General features: G+C 36.4%; 1 protein-coding gene across 12 annotated transcripts in view; it reads left to right on the forward strand.

The window, feature by feature from the left end:
* The window catches only part of Trim37 (tripartite motif containing 37), a 151794-nt gene that overhangs the window by 30309 nt on the left and 102345 nt on the right, over positions 1-19140 (forward strand). For all 12 annotated transcript variants that reach the window (XR_780741.3, XM_033762938.1, XM_033762939.1 and 9 more), the window contains 2 exons: positions 13247-13371; positions 18291-18341. Coding sequence is in view for 11 of the 12 variants with exons in the window: in XM_033762938.1 (XP_033618829.1) it covers positions 13247-13371; positions 18291-18341 (176 nt within the window). In the remaining variant the exon portion in view is untranslated. The remainder of the gene's footprint in view (positions 1-13246; positions 13372-18290; positions 18342-19140) is intronic.

Here is a 19140-nt window from a genome sequence, read left to right on the forward strand (position 1 = left end):
AATAATATCCAGACAACAGCAAAGTTCTGTTGCTGCTGTGGTACCTGGCACCATTTTTTCTATTAGCCTCTTAATCATCATCTGGAAAGAGAACATTCTAGAGTAATATCATTAAATGTAGCTCTGATAAAGCACGGTCCCTACTATGTATCATAAAGCAGGTACTAGATATTTTACATTCATAGAGGTATGATACAGTACTGTCATACATCAATAATACTAGATTCAGTTTTGGTTTGAAATTTACTTTGCAAATAAGATTGCTACCCCTGTTTTTTTGGGGGGCTCCTGTCACATGGAGAATTGTTTTCTATCTTTTCAATTTCAGTCTATGGGCTTTTTGCACTAGGTGTGTTTCTTGTATACAACATATTATTGGATTTTGCTTCTTATTCCATTTTGCCAGTCTATTTCTCTTGATTGGTGAGTTGAGGCCATTGACAATGCTGGTTATAACTGATATGTACTGACTTATTATTGACATGTTATTGGCCTTTTGTTGACTCTTTTTACTTTTTCACCTCCTTTTAATTTCTTGCCTTGCCTATTTGATTTGCTGTGTTGGGCCTCATGGTGTTGCTGCCTTCATTGTCTTTTTCTAGGATCTTGTTTAGAATTCCTTGTAGTGCTCACAGCTATTTCTTGACATTGTTCTCTTAATGATTCTGAAGATCACCTTCACTTACTTCTTGTATTGCATTCCATGGGTTCCTTAGTCATGTGGATTTCACTCTTTTGGTTTGTTTACTTGAATATTGCACATCCCTTTAGTAGCTTTCCAGAAGGGATGATCAAAATAATTTTTCTTTGTTGAATATCTGAAAATGTTTTTATGAAGTACTCTCATTTTCTCTTCGGTACTCTTTATTTTGTGTGAATGCATAATACTGGGGAACCTAGGGCTTTTGCTACATCCCTAGCCATTTAAAAATTTGTACAGTTTTTGCCAGTCTGAGTCACAGTTGTCCAAGCTTGAACTTGCTCTTGCCTCAATCTTCTAGAGTGCTAAGATTCCAAGCGTGCTGCATCATCTACATGGTTTTTTTTTTCAGAAATTTTGTTGTTTTAAGTTTTGTATTTAGATCTGTGTTGCATTTTGAATAATTTTGGTGATGACATACAAATTTAAAGTGGAAGATTTAAAATTTTTTTTGTTAATTGGCTATCTAGTCATTCTAGTACCACTCATTGGAATGCCTTTTCTTTCTCCGTTAAATTGGCCATGTGTATTTTTTTAGAATGTATTGGCCAAACACACATGAACTCTTCCTGTTGCACTGATTTTATTTTATTCCAGGACCACACAGATTTGTTTCATGTTTTAATTATTTATTCAGATTGATTGATTTTTTTTTTTTTGAGACAGAGTCTCACTGTATAGTTCAGACTGGCCTCAAATTCATTATGTAGCCCAGGATGGCAATCCTGCTTCAGTCTTTGAAGTTGTGGCATTACAGGCGTGAAGCATCAGGCCTGGCTGTTTTATTCTTTAAAACAAGGTCTTGCTGGGCTGGGGTTTTAGCTCAGTGGTTCTGCTGCCTGCCTCACAAGCACAATGTCCCACGTTCAATCCCCAGTACCACAAATAAATAAATAAATACAAACAAACAAGATCTTGCTTTTTTGGCCTAGTCTGAATTTAAATTCAAGTTCTCTTGCTTCTGCCTCCAGGGTAACTGGGATTAAAGATTGATCACTATGTCTGGATTACACTGTTTTGATTACTGTAGCTTTATAGAAAAGATAGTGTTATATCTGCCATTTTGTTGCTTTTTTCTAGTGTTTTGGCTAAATCTTTTGCTTTTTATTTTTTACCTATTTGTCCTTTTGGATACAGGCACTCGCTTTGTGGTTTAGGCTATCCTTAAATTTACTAGGAAGCTCTTGAACTGGAGGTGACCTCCTGCCTCAGCCTCCTTCCTGAGTGCTGGAATTACAGATGTGCAGTTTATTTGAATTTTAGAATCTGTCGATCTCTGCCTTTTTTTTTTTTTAGTAGAAATTAAATTTTATTAATCTCTGGATTTTGCTTTGAATTATTTTGGATTTATAGATTGGTTTTGGGGGACGTGACATCTTAATAGTACTGAGTCTTCTTGAGTAATGTCTCTCTCTCCATTAATACGATTTTTTTTCCAGTAGTACTTTGTAGAAGGTACAATCTTACACTTATGAAGCAGGCAGCAGAACCACTGAGCTAAACCCCCAACACTGTTATTTCACATTTTTTTATGCTGTAGTAAATAGTATATTTTTTAAATGACATCTGATTCCTCAGGCTATAAAACTGATTTTTGAATGTTGATGTTATATCCCTGCGATGTTATTAAACTTGCTTATTAGTTCTAGTAGCTGTTATATAAATTGCTTGGTTTGATACAGGTAGTCATGTTGTCTCTAAATAGCTTTCCTTCTAGTTTAGTTGCCTTTTATTCCCATAACTGTCAGTTTACACTGTGTTGTACTTCTAGTACAATTTTGATTTAAATATGATATTAGTTATAGGCTTATTGTAGTCACTTTTCAAGTTCAAGATTTCCTATCTATTCCTGTTTTGTGAGGGTGTTTGTTATGAATGAATGTTGGTGTCTTAATCTGTTGAGGCTTATTCATACTTCTATAACAAAAACCATATATTAGGTAGTTTTTAAATGAGAAATGTATTTCTTATAGTTATGGAGGTTAGGAAGTCCAAGATCTAGGCACTGGCAGATTCAGTGTCAGTTGAGGGGCCAAATTCCTGGTTCAGAGACTGAGGGTTCTTCTTGTGTTTTCACTTGGCAGAGGGAACTAGCCACCATTCTGGGATCTTTTATTTTTTGCATTACTGGATTGAACCCAGTGAGTGTTGGCAATCAGCTACATACTGATCTCTTTTAATTTTTGTGTTTTTAAATTTTGAGACAGGGTCTCACTAGGTAAGTCAGTTGCCCATGAGCCATTCTCCTCCCTCAGAGCATATTTCCATTTTTTAATACGGTGAATTACATTATGGTTTGTTGGTTTTCCAGCATTGTACTCCTAGTATTAAAATCCCTAGTTTGGTTGATGGGTCCTTTTTATTATATTGTAAGATTTAATTATCTTAAATTTTAGATTTCTCTTCGTTTTGAGTTGGGTCTTGTTATTATTCTAGGCTGGCCTTGAATTCATTGTGGAGCACAAGCTGGCCTTACACTCATGGTAATCTTCCTGCCTTAGCCTCTTGAGAGCTGGGTTTACAGGCATGTGCTACTGGCCCAGCTAGAATTCTTTTTTTTTTTTTTTTAATTTTTTTTTTTTTTTTTTTTTTTTGGGTACCAGGGATTGAACTCAGGACCTTGTACTTTCGAAGCAGGAGGCAGCACCACTGAGCTAAATCCCTGGTCTCAGAATTCTTACATTTGTGTACACGAGAGATAGTGAACTGTATTTTTTTCCCCTTGAAATATCTCTGAGCTTAATAGTAGATCAGTGCTGTAAAGAATGAGTTTTAAAGTGTCTTTAATTTTTTTGAAATTGTATAGAATCGGTATAGTTTGTATTTCAAATATTTGATAGACTTCACTAGTAAAGCCATTTGAGCCTAGTTTTCTTATAGTATTCAACTACAAATTGACTGTCTTGAATTAATATAAAGCAGTAAGTTCATATTACATACTTCTTGTTGAGTGAATTTTGGCAGTTTGTGTACCTTTAAAGAAAATACTGTGTTTCATTTGAATTGGTGAATTTATTGGCATAAAGTTCATAATAATCCCTTACTATTTTGTTCAGCATTTGTAGACTCTGAAGTAATATCATCTCTTCCTGGAGAATAATTTGAGTCTTCTTTTTGTTTGTTTTGTTTTTTGAGACTTGTTTTGCTGTTTGAGACAGGCTCTTGCTATATAGTCTTGGCTGGCTTGAACTCGCTATTATAGTCCCAGCTGGTCTCAAACTACTCGTGATCCTCTTGCCTCAGCCTCCTACAGTAGTGGGATTACAGATATGTGCCACCATGTTTGGCCTGTATCTTCCTTCCTTTTTCCCTGGTCATTTTGGCTAGGAAATTTACTGATTTTTTTACTGACGTTATCAAAGATCTAGGTTTTTTTATTATCTGTTTCACTAATTAGGTAATATTGTTGCTCTGTGTTTGGTGTCAAAAAGCATTTCAGCTTTCTTTTAACTAGTGTTACAATGCTATGTGTTTTATCCTCTTTTTTTTTTTTTTGTGAGACAGGTGTCTTGCTGTGCAGTTTAGGCTATCCTTTGAACTCACTAAGTAGTAACCCAGGCTGGCCTCAAACTTGCCTCCTGCCTCAGTCTTCTAAGTGCTAAGATTACAGGCATGTGCCACCAGGACTGCCTCCTTTTATTTTTATTCTGTATAAATATTTAAAATGCTTGTCTTAGCTGGGCGTGGTGGTGCATGCCTGTAATCCCAGCACCCAGGAGGCTGAGGCAGGAGGATTGCTGTGAGTTCAAGACCAGCCTGGGCTACAAAGTGAGTTCCAGGTCAGTCTCAACTACATAGTGAGACCCTGTTTCAAAAAACAAAAAATAAATAAAATAAAATGAATGTTTTATGGGTAGCATATACTTGGGTGGTGCATGCCTGTAATCCCAGCACCCAGGAGGCTGAGGCAGGAGGATTGCTGTGAGTTCAAGACCAGCCTGGGCTACAAAGTGAGTTCCAGGTCAGTCTCAACTACATAGTGAGACCCTGTTTCAAAAAACAAAAAATAAATAAAATAAAATGAATGTTTTATGGGTAGCATATACTTGGGTGAAGGGTTTCTTTTATAATCCAGTATAATGTTCTGACTTTTCTTTCTTTCTTTTTTTTTTTTAATTTTTTTTCAATTTTTTTTCAGCTTTAATTGAGTTTATTGGTACATTTTAGGGATACAGTACAGTTACATTCATTGTTGGGATCTTGTACCTCTACATGACGAGTCTTGATTCTCATTTTTTCCCCTTACCTCTGCCCTCCCTTCACCCCCTCCTCCCCTCCCCATCTACAAACACTTTATTTCCATCTTGTCATTACCTCACATTTTTTTCTTTTCCCTTTTTACTCTTCCCCTACCCATCCCACCTTCCCTACACCTTTAGCTCCTTTCTTCCCATTTCTAAATGTCAGTAATCTTATTAGAATCTTATGCATTGTTGCAGATTATTCACACCAGGGAAACTATTCGGTATTTACACATGTGTGACTTATTTATTTCACTTAGGAGTATATCTTCAATATGTATCCATTTTCCTATGAATGAATCTATTTTCTCGTTCTTTATGGCTGAGTAATATTCCATTTTAATAGAAAAACCACATCTTTATCCAGTTTCCAACGGATGGGCAACTGGGCTGTTTCCAAGATTTAGCTATTACAAACTGTGCTGATATAAACATGGGTGTACATACTTCTCTGTGATATGATTCTTTTAGTTCTCTTGGAAAGATACCCAGCAGAGGGATGGCTGGGTCAAATGGAACCTCCAGTCCAAGCTCTTTGAGGTATCTCCATATTGACTGACTTTTCCTTTAACGTTTAAAGTGCTTATTGACATGGTGAAGTTTGAGGCTGTTATCGTATTTGTTTTCTATTTGTCCCATCTATATTTTGTTGTCTTTTTTTCTTTGACTATTCTGAGCTCTCAAAAGTGTGTGACATTGATATCAGTAATAATAATAAAAGTAAATGGATTAAGTTGGATTTTTAAAATAAAAGCCCACGATAACTATTTATAAGAAGTGAGAGTGCCAGGCACAGCATGCCTGCTTGGAATCACTACTGGGAGGAAGAGGCAGGATTGCAAATTCAAGGCCAGACCGGGCAACTTAGGGAGACTGTCTCAGAATTTAAAAAATAAAATGGACTGGGAATGTAGACCACCATATATGTGTGTATTAATTTTTTTTTTGTGCTACATGGTAGGTAGTCTGTTGATGAACTGTGTCCGCCATCCCAAAATATGTATTCTTTTCAAGATCACTCGGAATAATCTCGCATCTGGCCCTGTACTATGGTCTGTAGTAATATGTAGACTTTTCAGAAATTGATGTAAAGAACATGATCTGTAACCACAATATAATTAAAAGTCACATCAAAAATAAAAACAGCTAAATGTGGTAGTGCATATTCTGGGAGACCAAGACAGAGGAGTACAAGTTCCAGCCCAGCCTAGGCAATTTGACAACTTAATGAGACCCTGTCTCAAAATGAAACAAGAGTTTGGGAGATACAGCTCAGTATGAAGGCCCTGGATTCAATCCCCAATACTCCAAACAAACAAAAAAACTAAAACATACTTTAAAAAAATCCTATATACATATATAAATAGGCTCTTAAAAATCCTTAACATAATGAGTTAGTTCACGTTGATAAATTATTAATATAATTGTGGGATGATATATAGAAACTTTCAGTCTGAAATCAATTATGAAAGAAGTATTCAGTTAAAGCCAGAAAAATAATAATATAAAAACATAAGATAGGAAGAAGTCCTAAAGGTAGTTATGAAATTAGCATTGCTGCAAAAATAATTAAGAGGCGCAAAACTCGATTTTGGAAAAATTGGAGGATAGGCAAAGAAAGAAAAATGATCAAGGCATGTATTGCTAGTATCTCTTCCAAAAGACATCAAATCCAGATGAACTGAAAATATTTTCTATGCCTGGTGTGGTGATGCATGCCTGTAATCCCAGCACTTGGGAGGCTGAGGCAGGAGGATCACTGTGAGTTCGAGACCAACCTGGGCTACACAGTGAGTTCCAGGGCAGTCTGAACTATACATAGTGAGACCCTGTCTCAAAAAGCCAAATAGAAAAAAGAAAGAAAATATTTTCTAGGGCTGGGGATTTAGCTCAGTGGTTCCACTGCCTGCTTCGCAAGCACAAGGTCCTAAGTTTGATCCCCAGTACCAAAAAAAAAAAAAAAAAAGTTTTTTAAACCTTTAATTGTCTGTTTCTTATTGTAAGTAGTGTTTCCTTTATAAGATATTATTTTCAAACCAGGGATCGAACTCGGGACCTTGTGCTTGCAAAACAGGCTGCAGAACCACTGAACTAAACTCCAGCCCTCTTTATAAGATTTTTAAAACATTGTAAAAGCTAACATTTCACCTTTTGACTAACATTTGTAACCAGGTGGCTTAGAAACAAATTTAATTTAGAAATTAAAGATTCAATAAACTCAATAAAAGAAAAAAAATAAAAATAAATATTAATCAGATTATGAACATAAATGTCAGCAACGTTAATGCTAGCAAATTAAAATCAATAGGAGACTTAAAAAATGCAAGCAGCACCAAATAAGATTAATCAAAGGTAGGAATAAATGTTTTATTATTGTTTTTTCTTTTTTGTTATGGAGTTTAGGCTGGTCTTGAACTTACTATGTCATCTAGACTGGCGTCAGATTTAGGGCAATCCTCCTGCCTCAGCTTTCTGAGTGCACCACCATACCTGGCTATTATTTTAAAAATCTCTAGAATTCAAGTCCAGCTTAAACTTTATAGTGAGACTCTGTCGCACAAACACACACACACACACACACACACACACACAAATAGCTCTTTTATTGTAAGCTATTAAAGAAAACCAGGCCTAGATAGTAGAGGGGTTAAAAACAGATTTTATTCAGGAATTATTCCAATAGGAGAATTAAGCCCCTGTTCTGTGTTTTCCTTTTTTTCTTTTTTTGGTACTGGAATTGAACTTGGGACCTTGTGCTTGTGAGATAGGTGGCAGAATCACTGAGCTAAATCCCTGGCTTCCTGTTCTGTGTTCTTTCATGCCAGTTGACGTAAGAAAGGGGATAAGAAAAAGGCTTCGGAAAAGAAATAGTTTTACATACCTGTGATCCCAGGACTCTCCAAGTCTGAAGCAGGAGTATCGAAAGCTCAAGCCCAAGCCAGGTGTGTTGGTGCAAATCTGTAATCCCAGCACTTGAGGGCTGAGGCATGATGATTGCCGTGAGTGTGAGGCCAGCCTGGGCTACATAGTAAGTTCGAGGCCAGCCTGAACTACACAGCGAGATCCTGTCTCAAAGAAAAAGAAAAAGTTCAAGCTCAGCCTGGACAATTTTTTTTCTTTTTTTTTCTTTTTTTTTTTTGAGACAGGGTCTCACTATGTAGTTGAGACTGACCTGGAACTCACTATGTAGCCCAGGCTGGTCTCAAACTCACAGCGATCTTCCTGCCTCAGCCTCCCGAGTGCTGGGATTACAGGTGTGCGCCACTATGCCCAGGCCTGGATAATTCTTTAAGACCATTTTTCAAAATTAAAAAAATAAAATAATTAAAAGTGACTGGAGATATAGCTCAGTTTAATCTCCAGTACTGCGCCCCAAAAATGTTTTTTATTCTTGTCCTAGAAACAGGAGGCACTGTAATGTATAGCGTGTTAGATGGGACCACATCTGGAAGGACCAGTGTGTCAGCAAGGAAGCAGAGAGGGGAAAATGTCAGGGCATGGTCCTTCTCCAGTACAGGGCTTTTCCACTAGAAGAACGGGAAGGCAGGTATGATGGATTGGTTAGTTTGAGTAATTTTTGCCAAAGCAGGGTTTTAACTTTCCATTCTCCTGCCTTAGCCTCTCAGAGTGCTGGGACTACAGACATATACTACCATGCCTGGCCTAAATATGACGATCTTTTAAGAAAACAAAACAAACTGCACAGCACATTTTTTACACAAGTGTAAACATGCAAGACTTCATAATTAAGCACAATTAATAGTTAGGCACAGTAGATTAATAGTTTTCAAGTACTGTTTAAGATGTCCCTCCACAAGTTCATGGGTCCAAGTGTGGGGCTTTTGGAAATCATTGATCATGAGGGCTCTTGACTTCAGGCTGAATCTATTGGTGGATTTATAATTATTGGGGAGTGATGAAGATTTAGGAGGTGGGACCTAGGGGGAAGGGAGAGTATCATGGTGCATGACCTTGGGAACTGTATGTTGTCCCTGTTTACTTCCTTTTTGGCTTTCTCCCTCTCTCTTTGCTTTACTGGCTGCTGTGAGGTAAACAGCTCTCCTCTACTGTGTCCTACTCCATGATATTTCTGCCTCATTGCGGGAAGAGGAGAACCAGTAGAGAGCCATTTCACCATGGGCTAAAACCATGAACCAACGCCATGGACTTTCCTCCTTAATGTTATTATTCTCAGGTGTTTTGTCATAACAAAAAGCTAACAGTACTGTACCACTGACTGAATCCATTCCCTCTCAGATGTGTATTTTTTCATACTATGTTACCTTTAAAATGGGATGTCTTAATAGTTGATTGTATCTGTTTATTTGTTTGTTTGTTTTGGAGGCAGAGTCTCACTGTGTATTCCAGGGTACTCTTGAATTTACTGTGTAGCCTTGGCTGGCCTCAAACTATCAGCAATACTCCTGCCTCAGCCTCCTGAGTGTGAGGATTACAACATATGTGCACCACCAGGCCAAGCATACCATAATTTTTTTAGCTTTTTTTCTTAGTGACACGTGAAATAAAGATGTGCTTAATCTATGTTTTACAACATTTTATGAACTATAACATAGCCAAGGAACAATCTTATACAGTAAAGGCATTGTACTCCCTGTGTTGATCAGCAAATGCAATTTAATCTTAATTTCAAGTTGAGTTTTCTCAGATTTTAATAAAATTCCAGTAATAAAGGCTTATTCGTGGAGCCCTTGACCAGCATTTGTGAAGTTCTGGCACTGCCCCCACCCCATTTTCCCCTAATATTATTATTATTACTTACTTACTTATTTATTTTTGTGCCAGGGATCAAACTTGGGTCCTTGCGCTTGTGAGGCAGGCAGCAGAACCACTGAACTAAATCCCTGGCCCTCCCCTGATATTAATACAAAAGCAAGGGATCAGAGTAGCTTTTGTCATTATCAACACAATACAAAATCATAGTAATTATGACTCTAGCACATAGGGAGATAGGTGGGCAAGTAAAAGAGAATTAAAAGCCTATGAATGGACTCTCAGGCATATTTAAAGACCTGGCTGATAAATATGTAGAGTGATGGACTATTCAGCAAATACTGACATTTATCCATGTGTGAAATAGATAGATCTTCATCTTACTCTGTATATAGGAATGAGTTCTCAAGTAGATTAAAGGCGTAAATATGAAGAACAATTTTGTATTATTTTAAGAAAAGCATATCAAGTGGGGAAGGGGAGGTTTTCTTAGGGCGCTATAAGCACAAAGCATAGAGACTTAGGTGAAGTAATACTGAAACCTTTTGAACAAAAAACCTTTGTAAACTAGATTGACAATCTATAGACTGGAAAAGGTTGTCATTCCAAAACTGAAAGGGAATGGAACCTAGAATTTATAAAAGACATGTAGCTCAATCATAAATGGCTACAGTAGTCTTTTGAGTATTGGATATGAACAGATACACAGAAGTAGATTCCTAGGTGGTCAATGAATATAAAATCTGATTGATAAACTGGGGAATACAGGGGTGAAGGGAGGGCAGACAAGGGGAAAAAATGAGAACCGAGACCTGTCATGTAAAGGTACAAGATCCCGAATGTAACTGTATTGTTTACCTAAAATGTACCAATAAACTCATGAGAAAAAACAAAACAAAACTGGGAAATACAAAATAAAACCACAACAAAATGTCATCTTAACATCCACTAAGTTTTTAAAAATAGGTAAGCAAAAATATGAATGTTGCCAGAGGGAACTTAATTCGCTATTGAGGAAGTATATATTTGTTGGACTGTTTTGGAGAACAGTTTCTAATATTTGCTCACCTTGTCTCAGTATGTTTAATAGTTTTAGTCCTAAACAAACTTGAATATATGTACGAGGAACTCCATACGAAAGTCTTCACTCCAGAGATTTTAGTGAAGACTAAGAAATAGTCTAAATGTCCATTGATAAAGATTTTAAAATGGTGTTATGTTTATGAAGCAGTTTTGTTTAACACTCTTGAAATGAGTAAGTCAATCCCCACAAATACCAATACAGTTAAATCTTTAAATATGTTGAGTAAGGCAGGCACACCTGTAATCCAGCACTCTAGAAGAGCTAAGGCAGGTTGGGGGATTTAGCTCAGTGGTTCTGGTGTCTGCCTCTCAAGCATAAGGGCCAGAGTTTGATAAAACAAAACAAAACAAAACAAAACAAAAAAACCCCAAAAAAACCAAAAGATAGAAGAATTGCAAATTAGAGCTGAGCCTGGACAACTTAATGAGCCCCTATCTCAGAATAAAAAAGATTAAAAGGGCTGGAGATAAAGCTTAATGTGAAGGCCCTGGGTTCATTCCCCAGTTCTACAAAACAAAACAATGTGTTGTGTGAAAATATGGACTACAGATACTCCAATAAAGCTTGAAAATATTCAGAATGTTGTTTATGAATGTATATACACACAGTAATTGTCATATACAGTGATGATAATTCAGGAAGCAAATTGTGTTTGGAAAAAATGAGGTAAGGGAAGATATACATAAGCCAATTGTGATGGCACACATCTGTAATCCCAGCACTTAGGAGGCTGAGGCAGGAGGATTGCCATGAATTTGCGGCCAGCCTGGGCTACATAGTGAGATCCTGCCTCAAAACGACAAAAACAAAAAGAAAGGATATACATAGTAATTATCTAATATTTGTTTAGTAAAACATAAATTAAAACTATATTTGTATATATACATACCAGTGGCTTAAAAAATAATGTATCTTTTAAAATAACTAACATTCAGATAACAGATGATTTTTTTAAAAAATATTATTTGTTAAATAATATTGGGCCTGGCATAGTGGTGCACAGTGGTAGTCCCAAGTACTCTAGAGATGGACAGGAAGATCACAAGTTTGAGTCAAGCCTGGGCAATTGAGCAAGACCCTCTCATAAGAAAAAAATAAAAAAGGGCTGGGATGTAGCTCATTGCTTCCCCGATTTAGCCCCTGTACTGCAAAAACAAAAGCATTAATAACCAGGCAACATTTTCTTGAACTTGTTACTTTTATTAGTGCATGTTTACAGTACGTAATGATTACATTCATCATTGAGAGTTGTTATATGTGTGTTACACATCTTAATTCTTCTTGTCTCCCTACACTATCTCTTGGTCCCCTTCCCATTTGTAAAAAAATCTATTTACCTGTTGCCTATTATCTATTATTTTGGTTTTTATTTATATTTAAGGTTTCTCATATAAGACAAACCATGTGATATTTATTTTCAAGCTTGTGTGTCTGGTTTATTTCACTTAATGTAGTCTCAGGGTGCATCCATTTTCCTACAAATAGCTCACATTTACCTATGTGGCAAAGTAGTACTCCGTGCAAGGTTTGACGCACAATAATATGATTTACAAAATATGCAGCTGCTTGATTTTTCTGTCCTTTGTGTTATTGGTTGATCCATTAGCCTAATCATATGATATCATTATTCTTGGTAAACTCAGGACTGCTAGCTTTGATACATAGCGTATGTTATTGTTCTTGGTGAGCTATAATCAGCTGCTAATTAGAAGATGTATTGTAAATGCAATTGTTGGCTGTGCTAGTCAGCTTCCTTTGATGTGACAAAATACTTAACATGAACATTTTAAAGGAGGAAAGGAATTTTTTGGCCTATGGTTTCAGAGGTTTGAGTCTGTGGTCATGTGGCTCTGTTGCTTTGAGGCCTGTGGCCAAAGCAGCAAATTATGCTAGAAATACATATATGGCTGTTCATACATAACTGTTTACTTCAGGGCAGGTGGGAAGGAAGAGAGAGAATAGGACAAGGGTCCCAATACCTCTGTACAAGCATATCCCCAATGACCTGATATCCTTCCACTAGGCCCCACCAATAAAAGATTCCATTACCTCTAAGAGCCTGCAGCATATAGGCCTTTGGGGACATTTAAGATCTAAACCATAATAATGGGTTTTATGCGTATCATCCATGTATCATTTGAATAGGACAGTAGCTTGTGTGTGTATCTGTGTGTGAAAGAGATAACATTTCTATTATCTAGAATGCAATCTGAGAAACACCATCTTGCTTGACTGAAAATATATGTGTAGTTGCTTACTATTTGACTTTACTCTAAAATATGAAGAGAAAAGCTGGATTAAAATCTACTGTTATGCACTGATTTACTGTTTGAGTGAGAATAAATAAACCTATATTCTTTGAAGCTTAATTCCAAACTTAGAGTGATTTTTTTTTAGTATGTAGCTAGATTATTTTCTAATTTCTTCATTAAAAATTTGGAGGTGCCACTGAATAATTTTGTTCTTATCATTTTTTTTTTCCTCACACAGTTGCAGTCTTGTAGTAAGAGTGAGTTGATATCAAAGAGCTCAGAGATCCTAATGATGTTTCAGCAAGTTCATCGAAAGCCCATGGCATCCTTTGTTACTACTCCTGTTCCGCCAGATTTTACCAGGTATGACAGTTCTCAAATGTAATTTTTATTTGAAGTTTATATGCATGGGTGTACACATTTTCAAGGGAATGAGTTATTTTTTTTAACTCTTTTTAAAGTGCTGTTTGTAATCATATGCACTGATGAACTGTTTATTTTATGCATGTAAATCTGGTCTCCAAAGAAGTCTGATGGACTCAACTTTTTTTTTTTTTTTGGTACCGGGGATTGAACTCGGGTCCTTGCGCTTGCAAGGCAGGCCACCGAACCGCTGAGCTAAATCCCTGGCCCTGGACTCAACTTTTGACGGTCAAAAAAAAAAAGATAGTGAATCAGACTTTTTTCTTGGAGCCCCATTTTTGTTATTTAAAAAATTGATCTCATTAGCTTCATCAGTATTTATTTTTTTATTTACCTTTTGAATTAACTCAAAAATGGGTGAGATGCCAAAGGAATTTACACATGACATCGTATCTTCACATCTTAAAAGATAGTGGAAGAAAAAACTACTGCAAAAAGTAGCAATCTCTATACCTTTCTAGTTTTCCTCTTGGACCAAGTCTTTGAATTCTTCAGAACAGCATATTTTTTCAAGCAAATTTAGAATTATACTGTGGTGTTAGATTGGTTGTTAACGCTAACATCTAGGTTCTGTTGAAAATTATCCATACTAGATCATATACCCTAGGCCATTTGGAATGAAGTTTCTGTGTATGTATGAGTCTGCTGAAATGACCACGACCGTGACAAAGTACCATAGACAGGGTAAACCACAGAAACTTGTTTTCTCAAGAGTGTCCCCCCCACCCTGGAAGAGAGGTAGACAGAATCTCTTTGTAGCGCAGGCTGGCCTCAAACTTGCAGCAGTCCTCCTGCTTTAGCCTCCTGAGTGCTGAGATTACACATGTGTGCCACCATGCCCAGCTTATTTTCTCGAGTTTTTGTTTTGTTTTGTTTTTTGTTTTGTATTTTGTACTGGGTATCCAACTCAGGACCTTGCGCTTACAAGGCAGGCAGTGGAACCACTGAGCTAAATCCCCAGCCTGAAGGGTAACTTTATTTTGATTGCCTGATTATTACACTCTTATTCTCTCTCTCTCTCTCTCCCTCTCTCTCTCTCTCTCTCTCTCTCTTATTAATAGTTTTTTTTTGGGGGGGTGTTATTTTGGTACAGGGATCAAAATCGGGACCTTAAGCTTGGGAGGCAGGTTGTGGCACCACTGAGTTAAATCCCTGGCTCTCATATTTCTCAGAGTTTTGAAGCAAGAAGTCTGAGATTATAGAACCAAGAAATTCAGTGTTGGTGAAGCCCCTTAAGGTTGTAGTTGACTTGACAGTGTCTTCACATGTCACTTTTCTCTGTTCATGTGAGGAGACAGATCCGTCTCTGGTGTTTCTTCTCCTCTAGTGTCCAATGAGGACACTAGCCTCATTGGATTAGGGCACCACTCATGAACTCATTTAACTTTAGTTGCTTTCCTTAAGGTAATTTTTCTCTGTGTGTGTTGCCACATTGGGGATTAAGTTTTCAACATAGAAATTTTGGTAGATACAGTTCAGTTCATAATATTGGATACAGACGAACACTTATGGTTAGTTCTTTTTATTTATTTTTAATTTTTTTAGTTCTTTTTAAATCGACATTTATTTCTATCATGATGGAAAAAACCACTGCTTCAGGTTTATGTTTTCAGTTGGTACACTTTATTTTATACTTTAGTGCTAAATTATGGAGTAATATCAAGTTTTTCTAGCATGTTGAGGGCTGTGGTTCGTTTAGAAAACAGCTTTTGCTATAAAAGTGATTATATGTTGAGCTGCATTTCTTTATTTTCTACTCTGATGCCTTCTGTTTGCCATAGGGCAGTGATGCTGGACCTTTTAGCGCTTTCAATGATAACAAACAGCCGGCTGTGGCATGCCTGCCATAGGATCGCCACCACTGCCATAGGGCATTCATTGTACTATAGCAGAGAATATGTTAGAAGGCAGGGATTTTCAACCTTAGCAGTGTTGACATTTTTGAACAAGATAATCATTTGCGAGGTGGAAGGAGCTTTTCTGTGTATTGTAGGATGTAGTACCTCTTGCCAGTAGCACTTCATCACTATCACCTTGCAGCTATGACAGATGTCTTGTTTCTCCTCATAAATGCATTTCTGAGGACCATAACCACTCATAGTCCTATAAACAGAAGGGCCAACTTAATGACCAGCAAAGGAAGCCAGCCAGCCTGCCTGTCTGCCTGCCCCCTCCCACCCTTTCTTCCTTCCTTTTTTTGATTTCTTGAGACAGGGTCTCACTTTGTATTTCAGGCTGGCCTTGAACTCACTATGTTACATAGGCCAGCCTCAAACTCATGATGATCCTTCTGTCTCAGCCTGGGAATGCTGTAATTACTGGCATGTGTCATTATGCCAGGCTAATATTTATATCTCTTTTTAAAAATATTTAAATCTCTTCAAACACTGAATATTATTAAAATTCTGAGTATTTGCTATCATTAAGTTTGGCTGAACTAAGAATATTCATTAAGATCACAGGGCTGCTGCTTTGATAGTGTGATCAGATATTTGAGTTTTGAAGATAGCTTTTTGAACCAGGCTGTCACCACTGGAATGAAACACAGATTTTATAATGTCATGTATAAAGATTAGTGTGTTTCAGTTCACATTGTGATACAACAGTCACCTGTATAAGTTCCCAGACCTGCTTCCTTGAAGTTTTTTGGCGTGGTATCTAAAAAAAATTAACCTTTCTTTTTCTCCCCCTCTCTTTCCCTCTTCTTCCCTTTACTACTTTTAGCTGCTTATCAGGCAAGCAACAGTGCTTTCTACTTTGATAGTTAATCACATCACATCTTTAAAGATCATTCTTTCTCCAGTAATGTCCATTCCCTCATTAGAAAATTTGGCTTTTATGCTTCAACTTCAATTTTAATTGAAAACTGTTCTCTGATTATAGTATATGGGAAGCAGGGGTTCATCTTCTGATGTACTGACCAGCAAAGAAAAGAGCCAAAAAAGAAAGAACAGCATTCATTGGGTTCAAAATTGTTTTGGTCCTTAATGTCTGATAAAATATGATTTAGAGCAAAAATAACAACAAAGTAAATATACCACAGTGGATATTAACATATTAGTGGAAGAAACATACAGACATCAGGCACCCGGAGATTGGTTGAAGTCTTCAGACACTGGGGAGGATGTTTTGAATTTGGTAGGTAAATTGACCAACACATATGATTGAAACATTATAACCCAAACATAACCCAAAATTGGCAACTTTTTAATTAAATTTGAAGATTTCATTGGGAAGACTCATTTAGTGCTCTGATTAGGTTTATGGGTCCATTTCAGTTTCCCAGGCACTAATTGCATTGGTCCTGATAACTGAGGTTTGTGTATGTTAAATGTTAGAGATCATAAAATGGGGGGATCTTAGAGTACAACTGCATGGCTATACAACTTCTAAATCTTAAATCTGTTATGTGAAGAACTAAGGATTGACTGGGTAAAAAAATCCAGGGATGAGGAATATGAGTCTTCTAAGAAAAAGTAATAACTGCCTAAGGTTATGATAGTAGCATTTGACATAGTCAATTTGGATAGTAGCTATATGGATAACATTTGGAGGGCAAAATGTATCTACTTAATATGAAAAGGGTGTGACATATTTAGCTGAATAATGATTAAATCTTTACTGTATTTTCACATAACAAACCACTAATTCAGGTACTCTCACAGTGTGATATTGATGTATCCTGTCTCATTTTGGCCAAAATTTGGATGAAGTGAACTTTAGAAAATATAATAGAAGATGTGGTGAGATGGCTTTCAGTTTGTTTTGTTAAATTTGTAACTATATCAGGCTGGGGAATTAGCTCCACTGCCTACCTTGCAAGCACAAGGTCCCAAGTTTGACCCCCCCATTACCCCCCACCAAATGTAACTATATCAAACTGGTAATACTCTGTATTACAGATTGTGTAATTGTGCTCTAAGCCTAGTTAGCAGCAAAATAGATTATCCCATACCCTACCTAATGTTTATGGTTCAGTTCTCTTGAGAGGGATTGCATGGAACTAAAGTTGCCATGAAAGTGTTAATGTGCTAGTATATCTCAGTTGCCTATAAAAATATAAAGATTTATAATGATACCTCCTTTGATGAATGCTTCTGTTTGCAAACTGGTTCTCGAAAGTGGTCGACAAAATTTGCTTCTGTTCATGAACTCCACATATTGCTATAGCCATCTTCCCTACACAAACAAAAATGAAGCTGTCTTCCCTGAAATTGTAAAACAAATTAAGTTCATGAACTGAGGTACTACTGTATTTGCTAGTAAATAGTCTCAAAATACCTTAGTTCTGTTAGTATACTTACTAGTTTGTTCTGAAGAAGAAAGTTTCGGGATTGTGAATTTTTTTTAACTTTTGCTATTACTTTCTAGATTTTGTAAATCTTTGCCTTTTAATTTTTACTTTAAGCCCATCTATTATATTTAATAACTCAAATTCCTATACTAAGCATCAACTTTTTGCTGTTTCCTAGACATCAATATTTTACTATTTCCATGAATTCTTTAAGTTAGTCTCTTGTGTTTGTTTTAATACTTAATCATACATTGTCTTTTAAAAAATACTTTAAAAGTGGGCCGGGGATTTAGCTCAGTAGTTCCGCCTCCAGCCTTGCAAACGCAAGGACTCAGGTTCCATCCCTGGTACCAAAAAAAAAAAAAAACTTAAAAAAAAAATTGTTGTATCTACATTTCAGTTGTAAATTTTTGATGGTTTTATGAACTCATTAGACAAAGTTATATTCAGTAAGGATTTGGAAATATTTTGTAAGGACTAGTTTAAAGTTTTCAATATATTAGAGGGATTTTTTAAAAAACTAAATGAAACAAACTAAATATTTTTTTTCCTTTCCTTTTTTTAGTGAATTAGTACCGTCTTATGATTCAGCTACTTTTGTTTTAGAGAATTTCAGGTAAGAAGTTTTGATGACTCTAGCTTTTTGATACATATACCTACATAAGGAAAAGACTAAGAAGTTGTTATTCCTCAGTAGGCTAGAGACCTATTGAACTTTATCACTCTTGGAAGAAATAAAAAATATAAATAAATTTCCTTTTAGAAATGTAGAGGTGGTCTTTTTGTACAAGCTGTGTATTCCTTATCTGAAATGTTTGAAACTAAAAGTATTTGAGATTTCAGATGTTCAAATATTTGCATCATACAATGAAATGCTTGGGTTATGAGATCCAAGTCTAAAAACAAAATTCATGTAAGTAGCATATACATATTATACACATAGCCTGAAAGTAATTTTACATAGTGTTGTTAGTGCCCCTTCAATTTGTTTGTTTGTTTTTAGAGACGGCCTTATGCAGGCTGTAGTTGAACTCACTGTGTAGCCCAGGCAGTCCTTCTGCCTCAGCCTCCTGAGTGCAGGGCTATCGGCTTGTCTTATCATGGCCAGCTATCCCTTTAGTTTGAATGCTTCATGTCATATGAAGTTGGGTTTAGAATTTTCCACTTGTGACCTCATGTTGGGAGCTAAAAAATTGCAGATTTTGGAATATTTTTAATTTCAAATTTTCAGATTAGGGTTGCTTGATTTGTTCTATATAGTATCTTAAGGACTATTATTTTCTCTATTTTGGGAAAGGAAAACATTTTTAAGTGAATTTGTTTAGTTTTCTCTAAAATAGAGGGCTGGGAATACTATGTGTAGGGGTCATGAGCCTCCATCTCCCTATCATAAGAAGTAAAAGTGATGGGAAGAA

The sequence above is a fragment of the Fukomys damarensis genome, unplaced genomic scaffold, assembly GCF_012274545.1.
Source record: "Fukomys damarensis isolate Sample0158 unplaced genomic scaffold, DMR_v1.0_HiC HiC_scaffold_13, whole genome shotgun sequence".
Taxonomy (NCBI): Eukaryota; Metazoa; Chordata; class Mammalia; order Rodentia; family Bathyergidae; genus Fukomys; species Fukomys damarensis.